Below are 13,005 nucleotides of genomic sequence, written 5' to 3' on the forward strand. Positions count from 1 at the left end.
CGGTGGGCATGTTGTTGCTATTGGTAATCTCGCAGCCATGACGAGCCTCGGTCAACCCAGATGCAGTATGTGACCCTACATATTTCGCGCCCGGGAAGAGAGGCTAGATCGGGCCGGCAAGGAGAAAACCTCGCAAACCTGGTTGAGCTGGGTAAAGACGGCCCAGCTGCCAGCTGCGCAACACGATACGTACTACCCTTCGCAACCATGTCGTTGGGTGTCGCCCCCTCTTATTCTGTCGTGCCGCTCGAATGCTTTAATCGACCACCAGGGTGCATAGGCGAAATATGGGTGCCCGCGAATGTACAGGGGTCGGACCTAGTTCCCACCAACCGGATGATCTGGCTCATTACCCTTGTTGACGGGAATGGCGCTATGGAGGGGGGTGGGGAGATTGAGAGCATACCCTTCAAGCCTTCGATTCTGCTGTTATCGTCCCATGAATCTATAGTTTCAGTCTAGTGTATTCGTATCTTGCACTTCTCACAAGGTCTGAAGCAAACACGGAATACTCGGAGCTCGCGTAGATGTAATAACCACCGTGTTGTATCGCATGGCATTTCCATGGCCTTGGTTACGTCTCGACAGACCCAGTTAGTAGTAGTACTCCAAATTATCCATCTCGGGTCGGTTCGAACCCTAGCGGTCTCTTCTTGGCCGTGTATCACACCTGCAGATGCTGAGCTTTCAGGGTAGCAGCAGATCGCGGATTAAGAGAGGACGGTACCGGGCTAGCCGACGAACAAAGGGAGAAGCAAAGTTTGAGTTTCAATATATCTCCTCGACCACCACTGTGGATCGCCCATCTAGAGTTGATGAAGTTGAAAAAATGTCTCTGGCTTTTTATTAACTCAATCCTTCTCTTCAGCTGCAGAATCCTGCGCCTGCGCAGGCGCCAAGCGAGCGCCCACAATGTCTGAAAATAATATACCCGGTCCCAGTCGAGCCTTGGAGATTCAAATACCATGTATTGTTTTCATGATTACTACGCCGCTCTTCGTGGGTATGCGATTATGGGCACGAATCAGGTCGAAAGCAGGCTTTGGATGGGATGATTGGACTAGTTTGGCATCTGCTGTAAGTGTATCCAAGCGGTCTTGCATACCAACTCAAAATAAGGGGGGTTATCCTGCAAAGTATCGAGGTGATGCCATTGAGATCAAAGCGAATTGGACAGCAAAGAGACATGCTCTTGTGACAAGTATGAAGCATCACTATTGACTGAACGTACCAACAGACCTTTGCAATGATTGTCATGGCATTTATGCTGGCATCATGTAGTTATGGCTTTGGACAACACATTCGCAACTTGACTCCACAGAATAAGATCATGACCCTCAAGGTAAATAGCCTCGCAGTACTTGTTTGTCGTCAAAGTTTATGCTGATACGAAAACCCGATAATTAGATGTTCTTTGTGAGTCAGGTCTTTTACAAGTTGACCATAAACACGACAAAAATGTCAATTCTGTTCCTTTACCTACGTATCTTTTTGCAGCGCTGGTTCCGGATAGCCTGTTACATACTACTCGCCGTTGTCGCCTCATACATGATCGCCGCCTTCTTCGCCTCGGTTTTTCAGTGCACGCCGGTGCCTCGGGCATGGAACAAGACAATCGCCGGGACATGCATCAACATCACGACCAACTGGTATGCCAATGCGGGCTTTTCCATTGCCACCGATCTCACAATCTTGGCGCTTCCGATGCAGCCGATATACACTTCGAACCTTAGGATGAGGCAGAAGGTGGCCGTCATGGTTTTATTTGCCCTTGGTGCATTGTATGTTCGAGTTTACCTATACAGCAGCCCAACTGCCCAACACACTGGATTTGAGCTAATGAGTTGTTGACCACCTAAACAGTGTGGCGGTCACAAGTATTCTTCGTATGCAGACTCTCGACTTTTCTTCAAGCAGCCTGGATACAACTTGTGAGTCATTCCGTATATTTTTTTTACCTCTTGGACATAGCATTGTTTGTTCCCATCATATTGGGATACCGAAAAGGACTGATGGTTTTGGCCACTGACAGACGACCTCGACTCTTCCATCTGGACAATGATTGAAGAGAACATTGCCATAATATGCTCATGTCTTCCGATGATGCGCGGACCTCTATCCATTTGCTTCCCAGCAGTCTTCACGCCACGATCGGCCAAGGATACCTACGAGAGCGGAGGGGTCTCCAACGGGGACAGCACAACGGGCTCCGGGGGATTGAGATCCCCGCGCAATCAATGGACTCAGCTTCACGGGTATCCCGACAATCGCGCGGGCATCAACCTCAACGAGATAAGCGCGATCCAGAAACGTCTTTCCGAAGACAGCACCGGTCAAATCTTACCCGCGACTAACAACCGCAGCCACAAGGTGCGGACGCCCAGCGACGCCAGTGGGATTCGAAAAGTTCTACAATACCAAGTTTCCTACACACAACGCGAAGTCAACAGCTCGAATGGAGAAGACAAGACCTGAGTGTGTCACCGTCGGTGATTATGGAAGAAAAAATAAAGAGGACAAGTCGAACGTATTGTCATCCAATGACGGCCTTGGAGAAGGAAAGAAGAGAAGAAGAAGAAGAAAAAAGGCTCGAAAATTGAGTACCTATAGTGGACAGCCTCTAGGACTTGACAATGGGGCTTTGTACGACATTTATAGTCGACTGCCTCTGTGGCTGACTCAGCCTCTATGCGTTATGCTTCCAGGTCAATCCTACCCCTGAGACAGCTACCTCACAACGAACGAATGAACATCAGGGACGGAGATTATAACCTAGACCGCATGGGCCGGCCACGACTTGTATGCTGCGTGACTGCGTATATGTCCGACTCATGGGAATTTGGAGGATTTTGCATTTGAGGACTTGGTGTCTTTCATCTAGTCCTGTATAAGGGACGGAATTGGATGGTTTGTCAAAAATAAAAAGGAAAAAAGAAAAGAAGAAAAAACCACCCGCGCGCGCACGGTTGCTGCGCCAGGAGATGACGCCGAGGACGACAGCTCACCGGAGAAGGTCTGCTAGCTTAATCCTCCCCTTTACATCGCATCCAGGCAGCACAGTGGTTCGATGGTGGCAATACGGTCTGAACAATGATGGAAAATTTACCCAAATAAAGTTCAAACGGGCGTGAATCAATGCTTTGAGGCGCGTTGCCTGGGGGGGACCTGGATGGAATCTAGAGAACCTGGATAGAACCTAGAAGACAGTATTTAGTGAGCCATTGTGGCAGCATTTTGTGGTATCTTCCTTCTTCTGCACTTGTTGCTCACCTACTGCTCTCTTAGCCTTTACATGGGACAAATTTTCTTCTCGCGGCCAATCATTCACGAGTCCATTGCATCCAAAACTCCACATTGTTCTCAATTTCATCCTCATCATGTCAGCTCAACACGGTGGAGGTCAAGAGGTGTCCCAAATTGGAGGTGCAGCCGCTGCTGCGACAGCCCAGTACAACTCTATCATCCAAGATATGAAACAACTGCTCCATATCAAGTTCAAGTGGTCAGGAGATCAGAACAGGAGGATTAAGAACTTGGTGACTGAATTGCTTGTGTGGGGTGTCCTGATCGAGATAGAGACTGGCACTCTTGAGTGGTTCGCTGTTAAACAGGCCTCGTCAATGTCCATGATTCAGGCTCATCTCCTTCGTGTTAGCACGGCATTGGCAGATTTCATGGACTATGCAAATAACCCAGCGAGGAGCTGTCAACAAGAGAACCCGGCGTCAGAATTCGGGCGGTATGTTTACCCGTTCGAACCCCTTAAATCCAGAGCTTATGTGATAGCAGATCTGTACGAGAGCTCCAAGTGAGCGTGGAGGACTTTTGCAACAGTTCCGTTGAAATTCTATCTGCCATGAAGCTGCGTAGCGGCCAGCGACCAATGCCTCCAGTCGTTCAGGGACCAATAGATCCAGACGATCAAATCGATCTGAGCCGCTGGCAAATCCGCACTGAGCCGCTATGCAGATCGCTCTTCGCTTCATCGACCAAAACTTCGATTCGAGATCCAGTCGATCAAATCAAACTGAGCCGCTGGCAAATCCGCACCGAGCCGCTATGCAGATCGCTCTTCGCTTCATCGACCAAAACTTCGATTCGAAAGTGAACATTTGTTGAATCAACGCACTGAAGGGCAGTTGCAACATCTGGCGAAGTCAGCATCAAAACTATGGACAACTTAATCACAACATCACTGTTTCCGTCGACACCCATGACTTACCTGGATTAATGGGTGGAGAAAATGAAAGCTGGCCATGGGGTGTGTTGAAATAAGGTGGGCGGGTGCAACCCACACTGTATATAGTGGGAGCCTTCCCCCGTCCTTCTAGGATAGTATTGCTGGTTAATCTAAGGAATATCGAACATACCTTTTGACAGGGTGCGATCTTAATGCGCCAGTGTCGATAAGTAGTATGGCACCTTTCGGGCGAGATATGTCTGTATGTTAACGCATCGATTTCGTAGATTTACACCATCTTGAATTTTTAACCTTTGTTTTAACATTGGTCGTATCAAGTCTCTCGCCACTGAGTATGACGCAGATTATACTAGAAGCACGCAATATTGTAAACCTGCACTCCTCTGCGCTTCCGCCACTGATGATCCATTTTGGTCATATATTATGGCATGGTGTAAAACTTACCGGCGATTGGAGGCGCTACGTGCAATGTTGTATCAGTATGAATCAAGATAGATTCCGCTAGACTCCACGAGGAAAGCATCGAAATCGCCTTATGTAGAGGAGCAATAATGGTTTATTAGAAATTTGAGATGGATCGATAGACAAGCCACAATATGAAAACAAAGAAGGAAAAGTCTCAAGGCGTTGTTGCCGCCAAATCGAATATGCCCAGTCGCGGCTTGCGATGGCCAAGTAGCGGGTGCCGAAAGACTCCTTCAGCTTCCTCCGTCATCTCGTCTGGATCGGAAGATTGTGTTTGGATTATATGATGAAGGACCTTGCATGGAAGGGTTCAGGTTCTGCCCACTTCCCCCATCGTTGGGGTTTTCGTAGCTATATGCTTGCGATGGGCGCTGAGCAGGGCGGTTGGGGAGAGGTGAATCGTCATAGCCAGGACTAGAATACCGTTCGTCCTCCACGCTGCGGATGATGCGATTGCTCCCTCGGGGCGAGTCGAACTGCTGACCCCGCGGCCCTCCCTGGGCGTATTGATGATCCGTTTGGTACTGCTGACTTGCTTCTGGAGATCTTTCATAGGCCTCCCGACTGGTCATCGATCCACCACGGGCTTGGCCTTGATAGGACTGCATCGGAACCCGGTGAGGCGAATAGTGTTCATAGCCTCGCGAACTCTGCATGTTTGCATTTGGGGTTGTTGGGGTATAGTTTTGATCAAACGGATCCCCCTGTGGTCCGAAGTTGGATTGTGACACGTTGGCTGAACCTCTTTGTGTATGGGGGTACTCCGGATGCAAGATGTGTTGGCTCCTGGGTACTCTGTAGCTCTCATGTTGCGGGAAGGCGTTTCGCTTGGCCTGATAGGGGGTGTCGGTCCTCGCGCGTAGCTTGTAATCTATCGCTCTGCTATCACCTTGCGTACCCTGGATGTCTCCTAGGTATTCGTCGAAAGCAAGATATGCTTTCTGTACCGTCTCAAAGTATTTTTGCTGCAGTTCGACAACTACACTCTTGTCCATTTCACTTTCAATGTTCATCGTGCCACCCTGAGAATCAAACTCCGCCAGTGCCAGTGCTGTCTGACATGCATTACGAATCTGGCGGCCGTTCCATCGGTTGTACTTATAGGCCTTAAAGTGGTCCCTTGCGAATTTCTCAACCGCAGATGCATCAAATGTGATACTTCGGCCTTGTCTGACGAACCGCTTCTTGATGAGATCAAGATTGAGTTGAAAGACCTTCAAGGTCTTGTCCTCATCAAGTGGTGGATAATACAAGCTCATGTGGATTCGAGATGAAAAAGCTTCATCAAAGTCACCAATCCTGTTTGTCGTGAGAAACAAGATCCCCGAATAATATTCCAAAACTCTGAGGAACACTGCAGATACAAGTCGTCAGCCGTGAAGTAAGAAGAGACACGTCTAAGCATCGACTATCAGACTTACCAGCCACCAGACCGTTGCGCTTGAAATCCATCTTTTCTCGTGCTGACAAGAAGACATCTGCTTCATCAAGAAGTAAAATGCAGCCCCATCTGCTTGCCAGAGAAAAGTTCTTCTCCAATTCTGTTTCAACCTCCCTGGCAGTTGTCCCCAGGTCACCTGATTTGATGTTAGCATTCTTGACGCAAAGCACTTCATGGTTGTGCATATTTGTAGCCTTACCACAGGTGATCTGAAACAAGGGTTTCTTGAAAAGCTCAGCAATTCCCTCTGCGGTCCAAGAGTTAGCATTCAATTGTGCTCGACTAATCAAAAAGTCTACTCACCTGCGGTTGTGGTTTTTCCTACCCCTGGTGCTCCATGAAGTAATAGAATGAGACCCTTGCCTGAAAAGCTTGTTAGATGATGACACGTGATGGCATGACTGAAAACATTCCCCAAGCTTCATATCTCTGCGTACCTTTTCCTTGAATCAAGTCCGTCTGTTCATTTTTCATGAACGTAGACTGCTTCGAGCGAAAGTGTTGGACAACCAGGGATTTCAACACCTCTCTGTGATTGTCTGGGAGTTCCAGACCTTCGAAAGCGTCGACAGTGAGGTTTCTGGCGTTTGCATTCTCATACCGCAGGAGGTTGAGGTCAAGTTGAGCTGTGAGTTCTTGGGTCAGCATAATTGCAATCTTCAACTTGGACCAATTTCCTCCACGTGTTAGAACAGCTAGAATTTTGTCCTTGCTTTACCTACCCCACTTTCGACTGCGTAGAATGAACCCGAATACACGATAAGTCATGATCGTATATTCTGTCTCAGTCAGCTTGTCCAGGGAGCTTAAAACCTCTTGTAGAGATCTCGACTGAAGAATGAGAGATGTCACACCCATTAGTGTGTGCGGGAGCAAGCTCTTGATATGATCCTCAGTCCGACTTGATTCGGCCTGGCTTCCGCCACGTACATCTCGCGGGAAGCAACAATGTGCCGTGCATTGTCTTCCCAGATGATCAGCAGCAGTCCTGAGGTTCCCCATCCTGGGTTCCCAAGCCTTGCGCCTTTCTTCGTCGGCCAGGGCTTCATTGAAATCTATGACGACTTGGCTATCAATCTCGTCTCTCTTGTCAATTGTGACGCCCATGTAGTACATAGCTTTGAATTTGGAGACTTCAAGCAGCATCTGGCCTCTCTTTATAAGTGCTTGTCTTGCTTGTGCATCTTTCGTATGTCGTAAAGGATATAAAGGCAAAGATCGTATTGATTTGGTTTCACCAAAAGGCGGGATCTTGAACCTTTTCGAGACAGGGCCGAAATATTTGCCATCGAAGTCTATGTATGCGCAATGAACCCTGAAAGGACCATCAGTGCCGTCATCGCCGTCATCGCCGTCATCGTCGTCGTCACTATCGCTGGAGCTGGAGCTGCTATCACTTGAGTCATCGGCTTTGTTCCAACGATTCCACGGTTCTTCTACTCTGTGCTTTGGGACTTGAACTCGCAGTACAACAAAAGCCTGCTTTCCATCTTGTTGGATGACCTCATCGCCGGGCTTGAAAAGATGCCACAAATCGTGAAAGTGAATGCGAGTGCACTCAGGGCTGTTGATATACTCTTGCTTTGGCTTGATTTCTTTGTCGATAAACTCCATGAGACAACGCAGGTGAAGTAATGCCGAAACGGAATGAGAGAGCCTATAAGTTAGGCTTTCTTTTGTCTCATCCTTGTCGCTGGAAACGGGATCATCATGCGGTTTGGCGGGACTAGATGAGTTTGATGCGCTCGCGAAGTGCCTCGTTTCGTCGCATTTTTCGAAGTGCTTTTCAAGCATTGCGAGCCAGTCCCTCAAATCCTGCTGGATGTAAAGAATATCCTGAAACGGGCGCAAGTATACAGTGGGTATCTGGGGGATGTTCACCATGGGTACCCTTGGAGGTCCCTTCATGTGAGCAATCTCGTGGAAGATGGCAACCAGTGACCTGGAGTGTATCCGGATTCTTTCGGGTAGTGGTTCCTGCTCGAATAAGTTGCCACTTTCAAAGGTTGGTGAGATCCTTTCGACTTGAGCCCGATCTTTTATGGCACTCTCAATGCTTCTCATGGCGGTTGGAAACTGTAGAATCAATCTAGAGTCTGGTTCTCCAGAGATCACATGAACTGGAGTTAAGCAGTTTTCCTCGATGGGAATTGGTGAGTCGTATGCGCCTCGGAGGAGATAATCATCCCATTCCATTTGTATCAGCTTGAGACGCTTGCCCTCTTTGAATGCATCGAGGCAGATCTTCTCTATGCGGTCATCCACCGTCGTGTCGTCGGGCTTTTGGAGGGCTTCCATTCGTTCTTTGTTAATTCTTTCCCTCTCAACTATCGCCTTGTGTGTATGACGAAGTTTCCGCATGAAAAACAGCACGTCCGTATAGAACTCTAGTTCTTCACGGCGACGAACAATAGGATCAAAAGCAGGATTGCTCCATGCCGAAATTGTAGGATCTTCAGTACTGAACTCCATAGCCTCGGCCGTCGATTTATGAAGGTTGTATAATTTATCCACAGATCCCATCTTCGATTCCATTTCGCGGAGCCTTTTATGAAGCTCGTGTATTTGCGTGCCTGCAGTGGTTGAATCGTTTTCCCCTTCATCTGGCGCTGTCAGAGGCGCTTCCTGCGTCGTCTGAGTATCAGATCCTCCGCCATGATCACCGTCTGATGCCAACGGATCGCTGGGCATGGCTGTGCTCGTTTCAACGGGCATAAGACAGGGATAAATAATCGATGATCGCTTTGGTGTCTTGATTTGCTTGGGAAACCATGAATTGCCTAGATATCAAGACTGCCTATGCTGTGATTCTGGCGGTTGTCTTGGTTGCTAAAAGAATTGAAGAGAATAAGAGACTGTCACGAGAAGTGACGTGGTGGCTCGAGCAGTTCATCAACTCACTGAAGGGGAGAATCGGAATAGTTTGTCCAAAGACCAAAACTATGCAAGAACTTGGAAGTCTGTTGCTGCTACGAGGGGAGAAGGTGCTGACTACATTTGTGATTTTTCACCTATTTGAAGTCCATCTAGGGCTACTCCGCACAGGCAGGTTACATTTCATGACGGCACGGGTGATTGTCCTATGATACACTGATAGTGATTGGCGCTTATGCAACTGTCATCCTTGGGTTGCAATCAAATGACAAGGCAGGTTCAGCTTGCAAGCATTTCATCCTGACCTCGCCAGGTCGCTCTGCATATGTATGTAAGCGCTGACCCCGCCGCAGCCTGATGAGCCTGGTGCAACCTTCACAAAAAGAAATTTGATTCGGAAAAGTGAGTAAAGTAACAGGAGAAGCAGAAGGAGTTCAATTTCTTGTCGTGGATGAGAGACCCATCTTGACATCAATCCAATGCCATTGGAAAGCATCATACGCAGCGGTACCCAAGTAATAATTGGCTTAACGATGAGCGACAGAGTCGATGAGGAGGCTTCGCCACCCCCTGGACCTTCCATCACGCTGCACTCACCTGCTATAGACTTCATTGAGAACGAACTGCCAGACTACCATCCGGCTTTTGATGCTCGCCATGTTCGCTTCGATCTGTCGCGAGATCAATTTGTGCCTCGTACACCATATCTTAATGGTACACTGGTCCGTGAAAGTATTCCGTCATCCATGCTTTCAGTCCCAAGCATGCCTCCGCCATCCCAACAATTGACTCGACCTGCACCGGGCCAAATCAATGAAATGGGCTTCTGGGTCGAGTTATTTCCAAAGGTAGTGCAGATGCTTCAGGAAGACCCTATTCCCAGCAATTTGGACGACTCAAAATGGGGGATCCGTGGTCTATCAACGTGGGCCGATGTTCAAGCCAGGCTGGATATGGCTCGACGGGAGTACAATTTCCAGCATGGATCCCAATCTGCTGGGAGTTTTCGAAGGGCGGTGCGAAATGGGCTGGACAAACATGCAGTCGCGGTTAAGCAGGCAGCCAGATTCGTGCCTGATGTCGATTTGGCCAAGCCAATTGTCGGCGCTATACATGTGGTTATTGATGTGAGTACGAGTCGCCAGGGAAACCCATCGGTAAAGACAGACCGAGTGATCATCAAGTCTAATGAATAACCAAGGCCTACCGACAAGCATCAGAAGTCAAGAAAGAAGTAACAAAAAGCTTCGATGACCTACCGCAAGTCTTTGAGAATATAGAGTTTTACCTTCGCACATATCAGAACGACGAGAGCATAAAAAGAGCATCATGCCATCTCTTGCGCTCCATTTTCAGGTCCATCGAGTATGCTATCGCATTCTTTACCAGTCATCAAGGTGGGTGATGAATTTTTGTGTTGTCCATCCCAATGTTATGATAGGAATCGTGGTCGTATTCAAGCAGCTTCCTTATATGAACATCGCAGCTGACCTAGATCGCGATTCGTAATAGCAAAAAGAGCTGGTGGCGCGATCTTGTCTGGATCAGATTATCAGAGAAACCTGCGTGATTGCTTGAATGAAATCACAGCCCACTGTAACTCACTACAAAACCAAGCTGGAATGTCACTGGCTCATCGAGTCACCAGTGGTAAGTTCAAATTTGTACCACATCCTCTGCATTCCTGCATTTCTTTGTTTCTTCTCCCATAATCTTTTATATACATTTTTCAAATTCTTCTCTCATATTTCTTCTCTCATATTTCTTCTCTCATATTTCTTTTACTGTTTCTTTTTTGTTTCTTTCTTATTTCTTTTCATTTTTTCTTCTTTTTTTATTTTTAGTTATTTTGCATCTGCTCACGCTCTCGTTAGATAATCAGCAGATGATGCGTCAGAACGATGCCATCATCCATGGTAATGAAGTCGTGCAAAACGTTCTCGGTCACATTTACCAACAACAAGGACAAATCAACAACTTTGGAGTACAATTTTGCGCATACGTTTTGAATCAGGTGCTGCCAATACTACAGGATTGCCAGAGTAAGACCTCATATGTACGATGTCAACCTTGGATACACTGTGAACTGACTAATCTAAAGCTGCTCGACGCGCCCCTAGCCCCATCACCAGAAGCCCGTCTCCTATGCCACAGTCCATCGAGTTTCAACCCCAGTGGCTTCCACAGGATATCTGGTATCGCCTTCATATGCCATCCATAGATGACGATGACTTGAGACATGTTCTGACCCAGACCGAGCTCATAATACACGAAGACCGGGGCAGGATACAGCAACTTCTCGAGAACCAGATATTTCGTGAGTGGATGGCACGCAGCAACTCTACAAGACTGCTTGTGCACGGCGACTTTCGCACACCACAAGATATCTCACCTTTGTCGGTGATCTGCACGATATTGTCTTATGCATTTAGGAATGCCGGCAGTAACATGATAGGATTGGTATTCTTCTGTGGGCAACATCAGGCATGGGACGAATTTCAAGGAGCATCGGCCATGATGCGCTCCCTCATTGCCCAGCTCATGACACAATTCAGTTTTGACCCCATGCCGCCAACCCAACAGTTTTCCCTCCAAGACCTTGATGGAGATGACATTCACGTATTATGCGACTTATTCACCATACTGGTGCAGCAGCTTCCACCGAATCGGCGCATCTTCTGTCTGATTGATGGCATCAACCTCTACGAGAAGGAAAGATATCTTGAGGAGATGAGTATTGCTATAATGAACCTGGTCAATATGGTGGATCAATCATCTCAAAGGCTTATGCCTACTTTCAAGCTGCTCCTCACCAGTCCGCAGCCGACTTCGGAAGTTCGAAGGGCCTTTGATTCCGAATTTGGACCTCTCCTAGACACGAGAAGCTGGCCCATGGCTGGCGGAAATATCAGCATGGCACGCATGCAAGATCAATTAGGATTGAATATGGATTGGAGATCTTAGATAAGCATTGACCATTTAGTATAAGATAGATACCTGTTTTCGTCACTACGAGCGTTCCTGGCCTTATCTCATTAGTGTTAGTGAGACACTACATTAGGTTTTGTGGCTTGCGCAAAAGATCGCGCCTGAGCTGAGTGAATCTTCCCCTTTTATGGCTTGGAATACGTCATTTGCGGTAACTTAATCTTCATGGTTGCATTTCGAGCGCGAAACAAAAACAAACCACAACATTGTTGCTCCTCGACAATCAACCCACTACGACTTGACTTTCACACCACCACGACGTTGCTCTGCGACTATATGCAACCAACACCAACCAGCTTACAAAGTTCCTAAACCGCTTCCAGTCTATACAAAAAAAAAAGCAATGCCAGTAGACGAAAACAAGAACCTCTACCACGAGGCCCCCAAACCCACCGACCCGGCCCACGCCTCGTCGGCCAACACCAACCACACGACCAAATCCGGCACCAAGCCCACGTCGGCCGTCGAAGCCATCACGGACCCCGACTTTTTCCCCACGCTAGAAAAAGCGCCCTTGGCACAGAAAGTAAAGTCGACCCTCTTTCTCGCCGTCCTCGTCTATGGCGCCGTGGCCGCGCTGTGGTTATTTGGCTTTACGCTCTTCCAACAAGAACAACCCCCCAACCCACAAGAAGCTGCTGGCGGCGCCGGCCCCATGATTGTAGAGATTCCCCTAGCTCTACCCGACGATGCTGTAAACGAGACTGCATTGACCGACTCGCTGGCCGCTGCTGCTCGCGAAGTGGGTCTCATGACCGCAGGCTTTGGCACGGTGATTTTGGCCATGTTGTATTCTACTGGCACCACGAATGTGGATTTTTGGAGCTTGGTCATGGAGTATGGGTGGTGGACCCTGCCAGTGATGGGTGCAGCTGGTTTGCTGTTTGTCATAATGCAAGAAGACTCTGAAGATATCAAATATGTGAGTTGAACAGGGGTGGCACTAAGAGTGAAGAATTGGCAGGCTAGGGATGTATAACTACATGTATGACGATAACAAGCGCCAACTACCGTGTATGTTGCCTTGATGGCTAGT

General features: G+C 48.0%; 5 protein-coding genes across 5 annotated transcripts; 4 read left to right on the forward strand and 1 right to left on the reverse strand.

The window, feature by feature from the left end:
- Positions 1–912: 912 nt before the first annotated feature.
- PFICI_02761 (uncharacterized protein) lies at positions 913–2,475 on the forward strand (the record flags this gene model as incomplete). Its single annotated transcript, XM_007831342.1, has 5 exons — positions 913–1,077; positions 1,238–1,342; positions 1,408–1,781; positions 1,864–1,931; positions 2,033–2,475. 5 exons carry the CDS (start codon positions 913–915, stop codon positions 2,473–2,475), a joined length of 1,155 nt encoding a protein of 384 aa, XP_007829533.1.
- A 902-nt stretch (positions 2,476–3,377) lies between these two features.
- On the forward strand, positions 3,378–4,108 carry PFICI_02762 (uncharacterized protein; the record flags this gene model as incomplete). The annotated part of the gene is made up of 2 exons (XM_007831343.1): positions 3,378–3,739; positions 3,790–4,108. 2 exons carry the CDS (start codon positions 3,378–3,380, stop codon positions 4,106–4,108), a joined length of 681 nt encoding a protein of 226 aa, XP_007829534.1.
- A 791-nt stretch (positions 4,109–4,899) lies between these two features.
- On the reverse strand, positions 4,900–8,798 carry PFICI_02763 (uncharacterized protein; the record flags this gene model as incomplete). The annotated part of the gene is made up of 6 exons (XM_007831344.1): positions 4,900–6,020; positions 6,088–6,243; positions 6,307–6,354; positions 6,411–6,470; positions 6,545–6,733; positions 6,830–8,798. The coding sequence occupies 6 exons, from the start codon at positions 8,796–8,798 to the stop codon at positions 4,900–4,902; spliced, it is 3,543 nt and encodes a 1,180-aa protein (XP_007829535.1).
- A 716-nt stretch (positions 8,799–9,514) lies between these two features.
- On the forward strand, positions 9,515–11,945 carry PFICI_02764 (uncharacterized protein; the record flags this gene model as incomplete). Its single annotated transcript, XM_007831345.1, has 5 exons — positions 9,515–10,108; positions 10,183–10,378; positions 10,494–10,631; positions 10,856–11,023; positions 11,083–11,945. The coding sequence occupies 5 exons, from the start codon at positions 9,515–9,517 to the stop codon at positions 11,943–11,945; spliced, it is 1,959 nt and encodes a 652-aa protein (XP_007829536.1).
- Positions 11,946–12,312: 367 nt separating this feature from the next.
- PFICI_02765 (uncharacterized protein) lies at positions 12,313–12,900 on the forward strand (the record flags this gene model as incomplete). The annotated part of the gene is made up of 1 exon (XM_007831346.1): positions 12,313–12,900. One exon carries the CDS (start codon positions 12,313–12,315, stop codon positions 12,898–12,900), a length of 588 nt encoding a protein of 195 aa, XP_007829537.1.
- Between the last annotated feature and the right edge of the window lie 105 nt (positions 12,901–13,005).

The sequence above is a fragment of the Pestalotiopsis fici genome (genome assembly GCF_000516985.1).
Source record: "Pestalotiopsis fici W106-1 unplaced genomic scaffold PFICI_Scf_2, whole genome shotgun sequence".
Classification (NCBI taxonomy): Eukaryota; Fungi; Ascomycota; class Sordariomycetes; order Amphisphaeriales; family Sporocadaceae; genus Pestalotiopsis; species Pestalotiopsis fici.